The following is a 16,056-nucleotide window of genomic DNA, read 5'->3' on the forward strand; positions in this document are numbered from 1 at the left end:
AAGAGCTGTGCAGTTTGCGCTTCATTCCATCATAATCCCCTAAAAATGCTAATTCCTCCCCAGAAGAAAAAGAAAGGAAATTCACATATAAGAAAAACTTCAGTCAACTTCAACTTGGGTCTCTCACTTCACGAAGTTAAGGTCAGTTTTCCCCTCTATCCCATCCAAATCAAAAAAGCAGCTCGGCTGGTGAAGGGGTGCGTCCTGATTTTTGATAATCCACACCATGTCTGACAGCTAGTAAAGAAAATATTTATTTGGGGAGAGTTTCCTTTTTTTTTTTTTTTTTTTGCAGAGGTGTTCTCCAGTGCTCCTGTTAAAGTTTAATCTTTGTGTTTAAAAAAAAAAAAAAAAAAAAAAAAGCCTTCAATTCAAGGCCACATGTGCTGTAATCCCATGGGTTGATATCGCTTCACATTAATTCATGCATCCACTCTCCTCTTCAGTCAGATTCTGTGAAAATGAACACACAAGTATTAAACACAACTTACCTCATACCGGACACAATCTAAGGGCTAATCCTATCCTTAAATAAGATACGATATAATTCATGGCTAAGATGGCAGAAAATGAATCACCTTGTTTAGTACTTGTTGATATGTCAACTCCTGTGGTTTGATTCTTAGAGATTAGGCTGCTTCCTGACTGCTCCGCCTCTTCGTGGTCTGAATGTTGGGACGCTGGAGCAGCTTCAGATGGGCTTGCAGATGATGATCCAGTCATCACACCTCCTGTGCTCTCAGAGTTGCTTTCCTCCAATAAAAGTGGCATTTTATTGGCAAACCACCGCCGGATTGATTCCTCACCTAATCCACTTGATTTGACAATCTCATCCAATTTAGTCTCATCTAGTTTACCATGCTTGTCTAGGTGGTCCTTTAGGATGCTAATGTTGGCTTTCTGGAAGTCTTCCTCATCTACCATGGTCTGGTAACTCTCAAGCCACTTGAGCTGACCGTTCTTCAGGACATAGCGGCAATCTCCAAACCAGCGTACCACCTCTGGTCGTGACAGGCCTGTTTTAGTTATCAGCTCATTGTACTGGGGACTACTGGGCCAGTGGGTGCGTGCAAAGACTTGCTTCAGCAGGTGGAGCTGTTCCGGCGTCTTCTTTCCTCGGTATGGGGAGGTCTGAGGAACAGCTGTCTGAGAGATAGATTGTGCCACCTTGGTAGCCTCATTCAGTTGACTGCCCTCTGGCTCACCTTTTCCATTAGATTCAGTAACTTTCAGCATTTTGAGATTGATTTTGATTGGGTTAACTTTCGGCTCAGTACCACTTTCATCCTTCTGTTGGTCCTCTTTGCCTTGTTGTTGTGTTTCCTCAGCTTCATGGGTCTCCTCATTGGTGCTTTTTCCCATTTTTATTACATGCTCCTCTCCCTCTCCCACTGCATCATCATCTTCCCTCTCTGCCCTCTCAGCTTCTTCTTTCTTCTTCTCTGCTGCTACCCTCCTCCGTCGCTCAGAAAACCAACCGTGGATCTCTCGGCGAGTCATCTTTGTTTCTGCTCTTAACCGGTCAACTTCTTCACTAGATGGAACTGGGTCCTGTGCAAAGCTGGCCTCCAAAGTGCGAACCTGGTGGGGCTCTCGCTCTTTGTAGCGTATAGCGGTGAAATCTGGCGACGGGGGTCGTGGAGGACGCCGTGTTGGAGTTGGTGGGGATGATGTCTGTGAGGGGCTGAGAGGTGACTGCTGGGGGGTTTTGGGCCTCTCTGGGGGTGTACTGTTTTCGGACAGGTCTACAGCAGCAAGGGTATCCAGTTGGGAAATGCCACCACTAGCTGTAACAGTCTGACCTCCGCCACTTGACCTTGAACCCTTCAGATTCCGGAAGTGGTAGCGGCGGTCGCTGAACCATTTCCGCACTTCACGTACAGACAGACCAGTTAGGCTTATAAGTCGGTCTACTTCCTCTTGATTAGGAAACTGGCTAACAAGGAAGCTCTCCTTTAAGGCTGCCAGCTGTTCCTGGGACTTTTTGGTTTTGTTAAAGCTGGGGTCCAGGAAGTTGGTGGTGGAGAATATACGAGAGTTCACAGAGACAGGAGAGTCTGACTTACTTGGTACGGTGCTATCTGTTATAGTCGTAGATGCAGAGGTCGTGGCTGGAGTGGTACTGGCATTTGAAACATTGATCTTGCTGTTAAGGTTGCTTTTAGCCTCAGAATTGCCTTTACCCTCACTTTTCACAATAGTACCGTTGCTTTGAATGCAAGTGGCGTCAGTACTTGGTTTATTGACCTTAAAATTGCTGTTGCTATTTGACTTAACAGTGCCGCTGCTACCAATACTGATTACGCTAGCCTGGCTACATAAGCTGCTAGTACTGCTAATACTGCTTGAACTGCTGCTAGCATTGCTGCTGCTACTACTGCAATTTCCACTACTGCTGCTACCAACAGTGCCTAAAACCATGCTGGTTCCTTTATCAGCTACCAGGGCTGCGGCGGGTCTGGCCTGCATCATCGGCTTTGCAGCAGCCTGAGGTTTAGGTGTAACTGCTAATGCAACAGGGGCACTGCTGACCTGAATTCCATTAGCCATCATCGGCTGGGTGACAATCACCCCTCCTTGGCCAACCAGGCTACCTTGTAAGAAGTGCGGGATTCCAGTTGTGCCCAGAACTGTGATAGTTGGCTGAGTAGTGGTGTGGTGGATGTGCCTCTGCTGTTGGCTGTTTGAGGGTGCTGCCTGTATGATTGTATTGAACATTTTTCTGCGGGCATCTTCTATTTCCTCTGGAGACCAGCTGATTCCTTGTTTCAGCCTCTGTGCTGTGAACCAGATCTTGATCTGCTCCTCTGGGTACTTGGTGACTACAGTAAGGTAGCAAAGCTCAGCTTTGGTTGGATAAGGGAACTTGCTAAAGGATGTCTTTAGGAAACTGCTACTGTCCATGGATGAGTTGTAGGTAGGAATGCTGCTGAGGGGGATCATTACTTTTGGAAGAGTCTTAGTACTTGATGAGGAGGATGCCGAAGAGGAGTGGGATGAGGAGACCGTGATTGGAGCAGATTGTTGATTGAGACTTCTGTTCTGCACGACGGATATGACTTGTGTAACAGCTGTCTTCAGCATGGGCAAAGCCCCAGAGCCATTAACGATCTGTATGGCCGACGGCAGAGTGACTTTGCTGGCTGCTCCATTGTGTACAATAGTGGGTACATGAGTGACAGTAACTGCAGGGGTGTCATTTTTCTCCACCACTTTGGTAATAGAGGGGAGAGGGTCATCAGTACCAGGGTGAGAAACTACAATCCTTTTGGGTTCTGATTTACCCTTCAGCATTTTCATGATTGGTGTCTTGGTGATGGAGATCTCATATTCTTTAGAGCTAGTGCTTTCACAAGGTTCCACACAAAGACTCTGCTCTACTATGATTCTATTGTCCTTCTTTCTGAGCTGAAGTGTGGTGGTTATTGTACTTGGATGGACACGGGCATTGTGCAGTGCTAAGCCCTCAAATTTTGCAGCACTTGTCCCGCAGTCCACACAACGAAAACAGGGATCAATGCGGAAATCTGGGTGCCCACTGTAGACATGATCGAGGAAAAGATTTAGGTCCTGGGTCTCAAAGTTACATGGCCTGCAAGTGTAAATGCCATCATCTTTATAGGTATCACCTGCTTCTTGCCCAGAGGACTCATCCAAACTTTGACTGCTTTTTCCACTTGCTTCCTCTGTAAGGGAAAAGCCAATGTCCTTGGCTGGAGGAAAAAGTCTGCCCCGTTCAAAGTCATCCTGCAGATGCATGGCTTTTACAGGAATCATGCACGGAACGGTGGACTTCCTCTTGCTAGCCATGGTTCTGTCTACTTAGTCTCCAGTGAGAATCCCAATTAATTATAATGGTTATCCACTCTTATAGAACTTGTTGATGGACATTATCATCAAGTCATTATAAGTGTCCCATGTCCTTAATGGTTTCAGGCATCAGATCATCTGTAAATACAAAAAAACAACAGCTTTTAAGAACTGAAAGAAATCAAGCTCAATTTAGTTATTAAACTAAAATAACAAAAAGCTCCCTACTGACCTTTCTTTAAATGTCTTACACTTACGCTACAGTAAAAGAGAGAAGAGCTGCTTTTATGTCTGTCTTTGACGACTGAGCAACTTTCAAAGAACCTTTTACAGCCTCTCATTCTGTTTACGGAGCTTTCTCACACCCCATCCCCTCTCTGAAAAAGTTAAACTTTTATAGTTTAGATCAATGACATGCTATCTAGGGCTGCACGATGTGTCGTTTAAGCATCGATATCGCAATGTACGAATCCACGGAGAGACAGAGACGAGAGAGAGAGAGAGAGCGCGCGCAAGAGAGAGACACAGAGAGAGAGAGAGAGAGAGAGAAAGAGAGAGAGAGAGAGAGAGAGAGAGAGAGAGAGAGAGAGAGAGAGAGCCGTCTTCAAACAACACGAGCGCTGTCTTGCTCTCTCTCCCTCGCACATATTAATCAATTGACACGATGGTGTCGATGTTTAAATAATTTAAAACGAGAATGTAAGTGTGCTCACCCCATTTTTGTTTGTAAGAAAAAAATAATCGCAATATATATCGCAGAAAAATAAAATATCGCAATGTCATTTTTTCCCAATATCGTGCAGCCCTAATGCTATCCATCAAACCCGATTGATTTTACTAAACCGAAAATGTGAGAAAACTAATTTCAATATACACTCCTGATAAAAATCTTAAAACCTGGGGAAACATTACAAGTACAATCATTTCACACTTGTGGATTGTATCCAAGGGGCTGTTCCATAAAACACGCTAAGAAAAGTGGGGATTAAAGTCCAAAACCTTACCTGAAATAACCTAACAAATCAGTTTCATGAATTACAATTTTTAGCTCATGCAATCTCACTAATTCGATCCAGGTACAATGAGTCGGGATAATGTGATGTGCACGCTTATTCTTAAGCAGCCTTTAATGTTGATCATGGATCAAATTGATCCAGCATGGCAAATAGCAAATATCTGTGCTGTTTAATGAATTTGAAATTTTGTGTTTTCCTCAGAGCATAACTGACATGTCACAGGTATATTTTTCATCTGTAAATGTTAGAAAGTCATGCAAATATATCCTTTTGCTGTCTGGCTTATTTGGTAAACTTGTTTTATGAAACACAACCTGGGGGCTAAGTACTGCTTCAAAATGGCAAAAGAAGAAACAGGAGCAAGAGACCAAAAAAAAAAAAAAAAAAAAAAGTAGGCAATTTAATGAAAACTGCATTGAAACTCAAACAGGCTGTTCATAAGTTGATCAAAAGTTTAAGACCATAGCCTTAACTAGTTAAAATCTGCGCAAATATATGGCTTTTATGTCCATGTACATTTCTTAATAGATCCTGAGAGTTATGGAACAAAAAAAAAGTCAAGTGGTATATCCAAAACAATTTCACCTGCACTGAGTCGGAGGATCAGTCGGGCTGTCCATGAAGACACAGGCCGATCCTCGACCCAAATTAAGGCCCTTCCTGATGCTGACTGCAGCCCAATAACCATGAGACGGCATCAGGGAGAGAAGGGCTTAAAGAACAAAATACCCAGCTGCCGTTTGACGACCCTGCACAACCTGAAGCACCATTTTATTTTAATTTTTTTTAAAGAAAAGAGTACCCCAGGTCATGATGGAGCCTCCTCCACTGTGCCGAGTAGAAAACATCTCCAGTGCGATCTCCTTGTCATGCCAGAAACACTGGAAGCCATCAGCTCTCTTCCACCTTTAAATGTCCCAAACAGGCAAGTTTGTGGTGTGGGAGGAGACGTGGCCTTTCAAGACGTGTTTGTTCATTAAACTCTTCTCTTGCAGATGCTGTCTTATGGTTATTGGTCTGAAGTCAGCATTAATAAGGATCTTAATTTAGGTTGAAGATCGACCTGTATCTTCTTTGAGTTTCAACGAAGCTTTCCATAAATTGACTACTCTCTATTTTTTCTCTCTTGCTCATGTTTCTTCTTTTGGCATTTTGAAGCAGTACTTAGTTACAACCTGGATAAGATCCACCAGCGCGTAATGAGAGTACTTCTAATGTTTCTCCATCAGGAGTGTACATACATCCTTAAGTTCAGCAGTGTATTCAGTAAACAACAACAACAACACACAAGACAAAAGCACTGCAGTTCATTTCGAATTCAAATGGCTACAACTGCCAAGGCCTACTAGAAATATAGGTCACCTTCACTAATCTTAGACCGCAAACACACCCAGGAACAAGGCAGCACAGTTTCTTATCTGCAGGTTAGCACTCTAAATAATAGGGATTTTGGGGATTTTATATATATTTTAGTAATATATAAGTCATATGGGAACAGTCCAGCTTTCTCCAGTTCTACCATGTCACACAGGGACAAAGGAAAGCGTTGGTCTGTTAACATGGTCTAGTTAGCTCCTGCTGGTAGATGCTGTAATTACACTATCTGATTCTGACCTAAACATTATTCTCCATAAGTAGCCAAAAATAAACATTCTGACTACATAAAACTTTTTGCAAAACACATATTAATCTCTATTGTCTTGATAATCTCCGGTGCCCAACTTTTGGATGGCACTTAAATATGCAAAACAGATTTTTTTTTTAGTTTTGTTTGTCTGTTGCTGTTAATGTTATAGTATCCAAACTTTAAAACTAGCAGCTATCGTGAGCTGTGCATGTCCTCGTGGTGGCATTGTCATAATATAATTTCCCTGCAGCTTCAGAGTGATTAGTCATTGCATTTACGGCTCAGGTGATTGCCACAAACGGTTCGGTTGGCCCAGAAGCAAAGACGGACGATTCTAAACAAGTATTTGTAGGCGATCATGTGCTTGTCATGAGTAAGTGGGGCTTCACCCTTGCAAACATAACACACTGCCACGATATCCTCTTTTCCCAGGAAGTGGAAATGGGCTTCATTGCAGCTTTGCCTTTCAGAAAAGGGGGCAAGGCCCTGCCAACGCTGCTGGGTCACATAACCAACACAAAGAGGCTGCGTGGTGGGCGGGCCTGACATCCATCACACTGGTCAGACCCTGAGGACGAGAAGATGAGAAGACGAGTGGGGGCTGGGCCGAGGTGCGAGTGTGTGTGTGTGTGTGTGTGTACACATGTGTTGGATAACCGGGAAGGGGCCATTAACTGTTGCAGGAAGCAGTGAGGTGTTTCAGCAAGGAATTTTTGCCTTGATACCAATTCCCCGTCCCTACCCCCCCCCACACACACACACACACACACACACACACACACACCCCCTCATCCAACAATCCCCCCCCACATCTCTGGCTCGCTCCTGAGGCTCTGGAATGTTCCACCATGAGCGGTTTAGCGAGTGGTCATCCTCGGAGCCAAGCTGCTGTTTGCGTTGAGCAGCTCTTGATTAAGCTGCGAAAACCTGAATGAGCCTGTGGATCGTCTGCCAGTTTGTTAGCTTAAAAATTAGCTAACGCTTCACCTCTACAATAGGGCCATGTGTAAAAGTTTGCGAATTTGGAATTGAAAAACAGACACTGATCAACCACTACTCGACTGAGGTCTGACTGAGACAGAAAGGTCACGCTCACTTGTTTAGTAATACTGAAATACAATGTTAAAAGGTACAAATAAATGAGTGTGTACCGTATCAATAATCTGAGGCCTATACAGTCAGACAGTGGGCTCACTACGGACCAACAGAACATCTTTGTCTCTCTGGAGTACACGTAAATAAACAAGGGTACAAGAGTGCCTAAACTGAACCACGTGGATGTTTTGTAAGAACGCGACCAGCAGCCGTAAACACGATAAACATGGCTTTGTGTAGTTGGGGTTAAAATCTGTTCTCTCTCCATTACGTTTGCTTTGGCGAAAACACATGTACCCCACCGTCGCTTTCCCAGCTCTCCTTAGCCTCCCCTCCCCCCGTCCCTCACAAGTTCAGCCCAGTCTGCAGGGAGACGGGTCGTCAGCACCACTGGTGTGTTACTGTCCCCATGGCAACCCCCCCACCACACACACACACACACACACACACAGAGAGTTAACACACTCATACACACAGACAGCGTTCGGCTCCTGGCTCTCCTTGGCTTGTTTTTCGGGACTCTGTGAGTGGCGAGAGCAGTCCCTGATCCTATTTCACACCGAGCTGGATAGGTGTGGTTGTTCTCACTCATTGTCAATAGCATGCTGTCCAATCGTTCCCTTGTCAAAGCCCTCGGTCTCAGTCACACACTCATGCACGTTGACTCTCTCAGGCAAAAATGTGTTCAACTTTGCATGCATTATTTTAAACGGGTAAGAAATGTATTTTTTAAACAGTGAGAATAACAAGAGCTCCTCATCAAACAGGCCAGTGGCATGAGCTATTTTATGCATGGCTTTTTTGTATGCATTGGTCAGTTGGGTTATTATTGAAAATGCAACTCCAACTTGTTAAAAGATACCTAAGAGCATTTGGGTTTTTCAATGGAGAGTGGCACAGATTCGATGTGACCAGCAACTAAGGTGTTAAGGCTCAGTTAAAAATGGAAGAGTGAGGGGAGAAAAAAAATGGCGGCACACCACACGCTCTGCTGTCCAACCTAAAATGGCTGACATCACAGTCTCCAAACCAGCGAGGCAGAGCAATGCCAGCTCGAGCTGACCAGAGCCGCTAGAACACAGCGCAGGGACCCGCAGCCCTTGTCCCGATTTCAGACGGCTTCATGCTCGTGACCAAGCCAAGGGAACGCTTCCAGGTTTTGTTAGGGGATATATTTGCAATAATCCCACCTGGAAGCTGGGAAGAAGGAAAGTAAAACCAGTAAGACATACTTACAGAACCTCTGACTGAGTGTAAAATCACTTTTACAGAGCCACTACACTGGTTTGTGACTTTAACTGATGATACAGGGTTTTATGATATAGCATTAAAACCAAAAAAGAAAAATATTTCCACCAAAGGTCCAACAACGTAATCAAATATTAACATACAGACCTGTTTTCAAGGCAACAGCTCTGAAATCGCAGTGGTTTTGAGATGTAAAAGAGCATTGTAACATCACCATGACCTTTAGCTGAGGAGAGGCCCGTGAAGCTGGCAGATCCGTTAGATTGAGGTTTCCTCGAATCAGACGCGGGCCCTGCACGGTCACCTCAGACAGCCTTGAGCTCCGGGACACAACCGGCTTCATGGTGAGTGTAACACCATGGTTTAGAGGTTTATCCCTTTCACACTTCACTACTACACTTTAATGATTGAAAACCATCTACCAGCTCAAAGCGGACCCTTTTATTAATGACAGATACTGATAGATGATGCTACAGCGCGGGGCGGCCACTGAAACCATACAGTTTAATGCAATTAAAATCAGATCTATTAAAAATGGCAGGTTTAAATAAACACTGGAAAATCTTGAAATAAATATTAATCTAAAAACTGGATATTGTGCACTATCCATTAACCGATGAATTAATCAATCTGACACATGGGGAAATTAAAAAGTTTTGTTTATCGGCCAATGCTATAATCTCAAACTGAGTGAATATGGTCCCAGTTGTTGATCTAAGGGTCCCTCACAGAAACAAGGGACTACAATGAGTCCACGCTCAACAACATTCAGAGCTGTGATTCTGAAGAAATAAGAAAAACTGTGATCACTGACTAGATGGACAGTCTGGAAATATGCAAAAATAGATAATCCACCAACTGATGTGCCATATGAATGAACTTTTGAGCATGTGAGTGATCTCAGTCATTCACATACATGTTGTGCACGTCTGATCACACACGTGTGCCATTGTTCTGACCAACAACTGTTTCTGGCAATACTAATATTATGAAATATGATCGGATATTAAAAACCACACACTATAAATCCACCCCTTCTTCCTGTCGCCATTACACACACACACACACACACACACACACACACACTGTAACGCATCAGTGAAGTCTCGCGGCTGAAATGATAGATTGTGAAGTCGATGCGTAACGAAACAAGTCAAAGCCAAACTCACCCGCACGCTTACACAGCTCGGCTCCGGAGGACAGGGATGAGAGCAGCACAAAGCCCTTCTCTCGTGTTTATGTCCAGTCGAGTGTGTGTGAGTGTGTGTTAAACACAGACGGGGAAAGAAACTCACGCCGCGCGTCACCAGCGGCAGGGTCACGTGACCGCGTGCGTCACTGCACCCCGAGGACCTGATGATGATGATGATGATGATGATGATGATGATCGGCTCGTGAATATACTGATAAGTCAAATACTCAAAGTTACGACTGCAGCACTTGTTGCCATGCATGAGCAGTTATTTCTGCTCAGAGCAAACGGAAGAGACACAGGGGAAAGTTTGAGTGAAGTTGAATTAGTGATGTACCCGAGCAATTGAGCTAGTGTAATTTGTGTAACTACAATGTTACTGTGGTTAAAACTTCCTGCTACAAGCTCAAGAGGTGGTCTGCATGCTGGAGAAATAACAAGAGCTTCTGAAAATGACTGATGCCTAGAATCACTATGAGTGCACCATATTTAATATAAAGAGGCTATATATTGCAATATATATATATATATATATACTGTGCATGAACAATAACATGTGTGCTACTGTAGAAAGCTTTTTTTGGCTTTTATTTTTCACTGTAAAAAAAAACTAATAAGAAAACATTTCTACATCTAGCTGACGATTTTATAAAAATTAGTTTGTATTAAGTTAACATCATTTTTCTAACATAGTTACATAACCCTGGGAAAAAAAATGCCTTTAATTCAGTTCAAATGTGTTTGTTAAGTGCATTTCACTGTATATAATATACTTTTAAAACAAAACTAGGGATGTAAAGCAATCAAATAATGGTGATTTTAAAATAATCGTTAATAATAATAGTCTTTATGTTACCGGACAGTATTTAAATGGCAGAACGTCTGACGCACTATGCATTATAAGTGCTCTGTCGTGTAGTGTGGGAATTCTATTAGGTTATTTTGTCAACACTCATAGCCCGCCCCCATTTCTACGTTATCAAAGCTGCGACAGTCGAGTGCATCACGTTTCCAACATATTTTTTTTTTCTGTGTTATGTTTCATCACTGTTCTGGACTGATCTAAGTTCCTATTGTTTTTCAAAAGTTAATATGAACTGTAATTTACACATTTAGTATGTTTTTTTTTTTTTTTTTTTTGAAAACCAAAACAAATCTTTATGATATATTGTTATTCTTCATGAATAATTGTTAATATATTGTCTTATCCTTGTGGTAAAATGTTATTTTCAGAAACAAACATTTCTTAAGAAAATACCTAATCTTATAGATTGATTATGTGAAGTAGAATATTTAATCAAATCACTAAGAATGATTATTAATAAAAATCTACTTCTTTTTTAAGACATATGATGACCTCTTATATGTAGCATGATTGAAATCTGTACTACTGTGCCATGTTTTTTTTTTTTTTTTCTCTCCCCTTCTTTTTGTTTTGTTCCTAACTTTTTGGTTAATGTGGGAATGAGACATTATGCAAAATTTATTGTACTTGTGTAATATAAACTTTTGCTGAAATAAAAAATAAACACTTTTACAAATATTTGTACGTGCATATTTTACGATAAAAAAAAAAAGTCTCCAACTTCCCACTCTTCAGTCGGTTATTTAAGTGCATCATCCGGGTATTTAAAGTGCGCTTTTTCTGCGTGGAGTCTTCAGTGTGAACGCGCTACTCACACTATACACTACACTATGATAGAGAATAGTCCACAAGTACTCGAATTGGGACGCTCCTAAATTCTCTAGGAAAGCAGAATGACAAATTCTCTACTACTAGATGTTTTGAATTTATTTATTTATTCATATTTAATTTCTGTTTTTGTATCCGAGGTCAACAGCCCAACTTTGACAGCGAAATGAAGTGCTACAAATTGCATGAAATGCATAACTCCTAAAATCCTCATAATTTTGCTGACCAAGACACAACGCAAAGCCAGATATACTTTTTTGCCTTTTATAATATTTTCAACATATTATAAAATATTTAAGACACAATTTTCAACAAGACATAGCCTGTTGTCTCACACTATTAGGCCCACACTGAAAAAAAAAAGAAAAAAAAAAAGAAGAAACTCAAAACTGGGGGAAAGAAAAACAAGAAAAATGACAGCATATTGATTAAGTGTTTTATTCATTCTCGTCGCGATGTTTTGCCACCAGTTCATGTAAATACAATGATTTCTTATGCACATTTACTTTGTAATGAAGGAAACAAAATTTATGCAAATTATCTCTTCCTCTGAGCTCATTCATTTGATTTATTGAATAACGCTCTGGTAATGCAGCGATTATCGCTCGCCTCTAGAGGGCGCGCGCGCGCGTCTGAGGCCAATACTGCGCTCTCATTGGCTGACCGTGCAGACGTCGCATTCGCTCATTGGACGGGATCACAAGGTCGTGACTTCGTCGCGCATGCGCAGAGCCAATTCCCCGAGCCGTGTCAATGTGGGACGAGAAACCGCACATCTGATCGCTTACAGAAGACTTCAGCACCCGGATCAAGTGTTCAGACCTCGGAGCGCGTGTTTAGTTGTGTGTGCATCATGACGAGCAGCTCGAAGCGGAAAGAAGAGCTTCATGTGCTGAACGGAGGACTGAAGCAGTCCACATGGAGCAAAGCCATCAGCTGCAGAGCAGTGTGGGACGAGAAGGTCTGATTTACACTCATCTCTTACTCTAGTCAGGCCATGCATGAACTACACGGATCCGTTACAATATGTGTCATAAACAAAGTCTTCATTTAAAGGTCCAAATCTGAATATTCATCAGTGTCAAAGGTCATGACCGGAACAACTGGCTATTCCAAAACTTGTTTTTAATGAACCTACATAACATGCACAACAAATAAACATTAACGTTACTTCTTTTATTTAGAAAAAATAAAGTGCACTTTGCTTTCAACATATATTAATAACAAGCAACAGGGCTTTTCTCTGTCCGAAGCCGATATTAATAAATCAGGGCAGATGATGGCCGATATATGATGAGGAGGTTTATTTATTTTTTGGTCGATATGTTTGGCCGATTTTTCCCTCTTTATCTCATAAAAGCGAGTTTGAGTAAATGATTATTGCAGGGCATAAGATGTTAATAGTAGTAGTAACCTAATTCATAGTAATAATACATCTTTACCACAGTGCTTTTAACAATACAGATTGTGTCAAAGCACATAACAGTATTAAAAAGGAAATTGTGTCAATGATGCAAAAGGACAATAATAAACACTCAACTTTCAGTTAAAGGCAGTTCATTGGATACAGTGATGTTATCGTCCAGCTCAGTTTAGTTTAAACAGTATCTGTGCAATCAAGTCTACAGTATCACTAGATATTGAGTGTCCCCTTAATATACTGATATAATCCCCTCTTAATATAATCATACACGTCTCAAAGCACCTTCTCAGAACAGCTCTGAAGCATGCCTTTAGTTTGTGTTTGCTGACAGACCCCAGTGTCTCCCACAGACTCGCTAATGCAGATTCAGTTTCGTTTGTGAGTCATAATACCCAAATATAATGTTTTTCATATGCACTGAGAAGCCTGGCATAATACTACACTTGATGAACTTATTTATGCTTATAAAGGAGCGCTCATGCTAAGAGAACCTAGGGAGTTTGGATATATCATAATTACACATTAAGAGAAAATGAATGCCTCCAAGTTGAGGGAAGACATGCCACATAGAAGATGGTTTGGATAGATATTGGTTCAGCCAATGAATGCATAGTTGAGGGAATCAAAATCAGTTAAATCCAGACCACCATTATTCAATGTGTTTAATAATATAATATGTCCTAGCAGATGCAGACATGTTGAGTGATGTTCACTGTGTAGGGTTCAGGGGTCGTTGTGTAGGGTCATTACTGCATGTGCTGCTCCCTGTCTATTATCACACATGTGTTGTCATTATGCTGTCTCATGGATGTGTTTATACGTGAGTGTGTTGTGTTTTCCTGCAGGATGAGTTTTTAGATGTGGTGTACTGGCTCCGTCAGATCATCGCTGTGCTGTTGGGGGTAATATGGGGGGTGGCACCTCTGAAGGGGTTTCTGGGAATAGCCATGTGAGTATAGCCGAGACCTCCACCTGAGCTCCTGAAGTCTTCATCCTCCATGAGCTGTGACTGTGTTTCCCGCAGATTCTGTATCATCAACGCAGGCGTCCTGTACGTGTACATCAGCAGTTTCCAGCAGGTGGACGAGGAGGAGTACGGAGGAACATGGGAGCTCACCAAAGAGGGCTTCATGACTTCATTCGCCCTGTTCCTGGTAAACACACTCAGGCTTTTTCCTGTTATCACACGATATCGTTCAGATGTGCTGAAACATCAGTGTTAAAAACAGCCTAATACTTTTGTGATAGCGCTGTGTGTGTGTGTGTGTGTGCGCAGGTGGTCTGGATCATCTTCTACACGGCGCTACACTACGACTGAGGACTGCAGGAGAGACAGAGACGGACTCTTATTTAATGTGATCAGGATGGAGCTACTTTCCAAGGCGTCTGTATGTGTTACCAGCAGCATGTGTGCTCCAGAAGAAGAGGTGCATCGTGGGTACAACACATGTTAATAACTGTCTGGAGGCCAGGAAGCTGATGTCGTCCAGCGCACTGCCATGACTCATGGGTTAAAAACTGTTGTTTCTGTTTGTCCTCTCTGCTTCTTCTTGTCTGACTGCAGCCGAATCAAGCAGGAATTGACTTCATTTAATATCCGTTCACCTAATCGTTCCAACACAGATGGTAAAGATGAAATAGGAGTGTGTAAATCCTGTACCATTCATTTGATTGAATCCATAACGTATTAAAGTATTTCTTAAGTCTTGTTGATGTAACATACTGCTCAGTATTTTATAGTGTATTGATGGAAATGCTAATGTTATGAGTAACGAGTTGCACCCGAGGCTGTAGAGAGACTATTTTCTGGCTCAAATGTTTTGGAGAATGAAATAAAACTGGGCTTTGTCTGCCCCACACTTTTGAACGGGCGCCTGCTCTGCGTCTGATGGACTCTGTGCTGGGTTTCTGTCGACCTGTAATGGTGCAGGACATCTGACATCTCTCAGGCAGAACGGGTCAACGGTCTGTCAGTAGTGTGAAGAACTGAAGAGCCACTCGCACACAAGACACTTTCAAACCAAGCAGACTTCTGTGCTTGTTATTTACTAGAACATGTTTTGTTGCAGACATAGTTAACATACTTTAAAGCTGTGGCTATAATATGCAGATGTGAGAGATCAGGGCGGTCAAACTCAATTCCTGGAGGACCGGAGAGTCTCACACACACACACACACACACACACACACACACACACACACATTGTGTAGTTCAGACTTGATTAGCTGGATCAGGTGTGTTTAATTAGGGTTGAATCTGATCTCTGCAGGGCTCCAGGAACTGAGTTTGACCCCAGGGTAGATTATTCAAACTAGTTAACAGAGTTAAAAACATTCATTTATTTCAGGATAATGTATTTGTCTCATCTTTTTTTATTTGTCATTCTCTTATTAAACTTTTATATCTTTGGATTGATTACCCATCATTTCTCAAGAGTATGATACAGCTTTCATTCTTCAGGTCAATAATATATTCATGAAAGAAGAAGAACAAAAATCAGTTTGAATAAGGAGAGCAATAACTTTTCATAATATTCTTTCGAATGATAAAGTTGCCACAGTTATTGCACTTTTTTTGTGCCATTCAGTTGTATATTAGTTTATTAAAATTTGAAAGATAATAACACTATTGTTTGATTGTTTGACTATGATGTTTTGGTAGTGTTTGTGATGTAATGGTTTAGTTTTACTGTGACATTATGGTATAACTTTGATCTCTAAATCTTTATTATGTCCAAACAACTTTAAAAGCAATGTAGTTTAAATCTACCTCCAAGGTTACTTCTGTAACAGTATAACCAGACGTCTTCAAGACAACACACATGTTATACAGTATGTAGTCCTTCAGGCGTGTAGATTTATCTGCTCACACACTCTGATGCTGTCATGAGCTGAACATGAGCAGGTTTAACACTCCTGCATGTCTTTAAACAACACAGATCTCGAGCAGTG

General features: G+C 41.9%; 2 protein-coding genes across 2 annotated transcripts; one reads left to right on the top strand and one right to left on the bottom strand.

Moving 5' to 3' along the window:
• Positions 1-340: 340 nt before the first annotated feature.
• LOC113068657 (zinc fingers and homeoboxes protein 3-like) lies at positions 341-10,124 on the bottom strand. The gene is made up of 3 exons (XM_026241460.1): positions 9,966-10,124; positions 579-3,948; positions 341-453 (listed from the first exon to the last, which is right to left on the bottom strand). Exons 2-3 carry the CDS (start codon positions 3,808-3,810, stop codon positions 443-445), a joined length of 3,243 nt encoding a protein of 1,080 aa, XP_026097245.1. The 5' UTR covers positions 3,811-3,948; positions 9,966-10,124; the 3' UTR covers positions 341-442.
• Positions 10,125-12,392: 2,268 nt separating this feature from the next.
• LOC113068658 (uncharacterized protein RAB5IF homolog) lies at positions 12,393-15,514 on the top strand. The gene is made up of 4 exons (XM_026241461.1): positions 12,393-12,642; positions 13,950-14,053; positions 14,129-14,258; positions 14,381-15,514. Exons 1-4 carry the CDS (start codon positions 12,535-12,537, stop codon positions 14,420-14,422), a joined length of 384 nt encoding a protein of 127 aa, XP_026097246.1. The 5' UTR covers positions 12,393-12,534; the 3' UTR covers positions 14,423-15,514.
• The last annotated feature ends 542 nt before the right edge of the window (positions 15,515-16,056 follow it).

Source organism: Carassius auratus, linkage group LG48F (genome assembly GCF_003368295.1).
Source record: "Carassius auratus strain Wakin linkage group LG48F, ASM336829v1, whole genome shotgun sequence".
Lineage (NCBI taxonomy): Eukaryota > Metazoa > Chordata > Actinopteri > Cypriniformes > Cyprinidae > Carassius > Carassius auratus.

Bases quoted from the DNA above. Each gene is read 5' to 3' on its own strand.
- LOC113068657 (XM_026241460.1), bottom strand. From the start codon at position 3,810: ATGGCTAGCAAGAGGAAGTCCACCGTTCCGTGCATGATTCCTGTAAAA.
- LOC113068658 (XM_026241461.1), top strand. From the start codon at position 12,535: ATGACGAGCAGCTCGAAGCGGAAAGAAGAGCTTCATGTGCTGAACGGA. The intron at 12,643-13,949 runs GTCTGATTTACA...GTTTTCCTGCAG, and splicing joins GAGCAGTGTGGGACGAGAAG to GATGAGTTTTTAGATGTGGT. The intron at 14,259-14,380 runs GTAAACACACTC...GTGTGTGCGCAG, and splicing joins CTTCATTCGCCCTGTTCCTG to GTGGTCTGGATCATCTTCTA.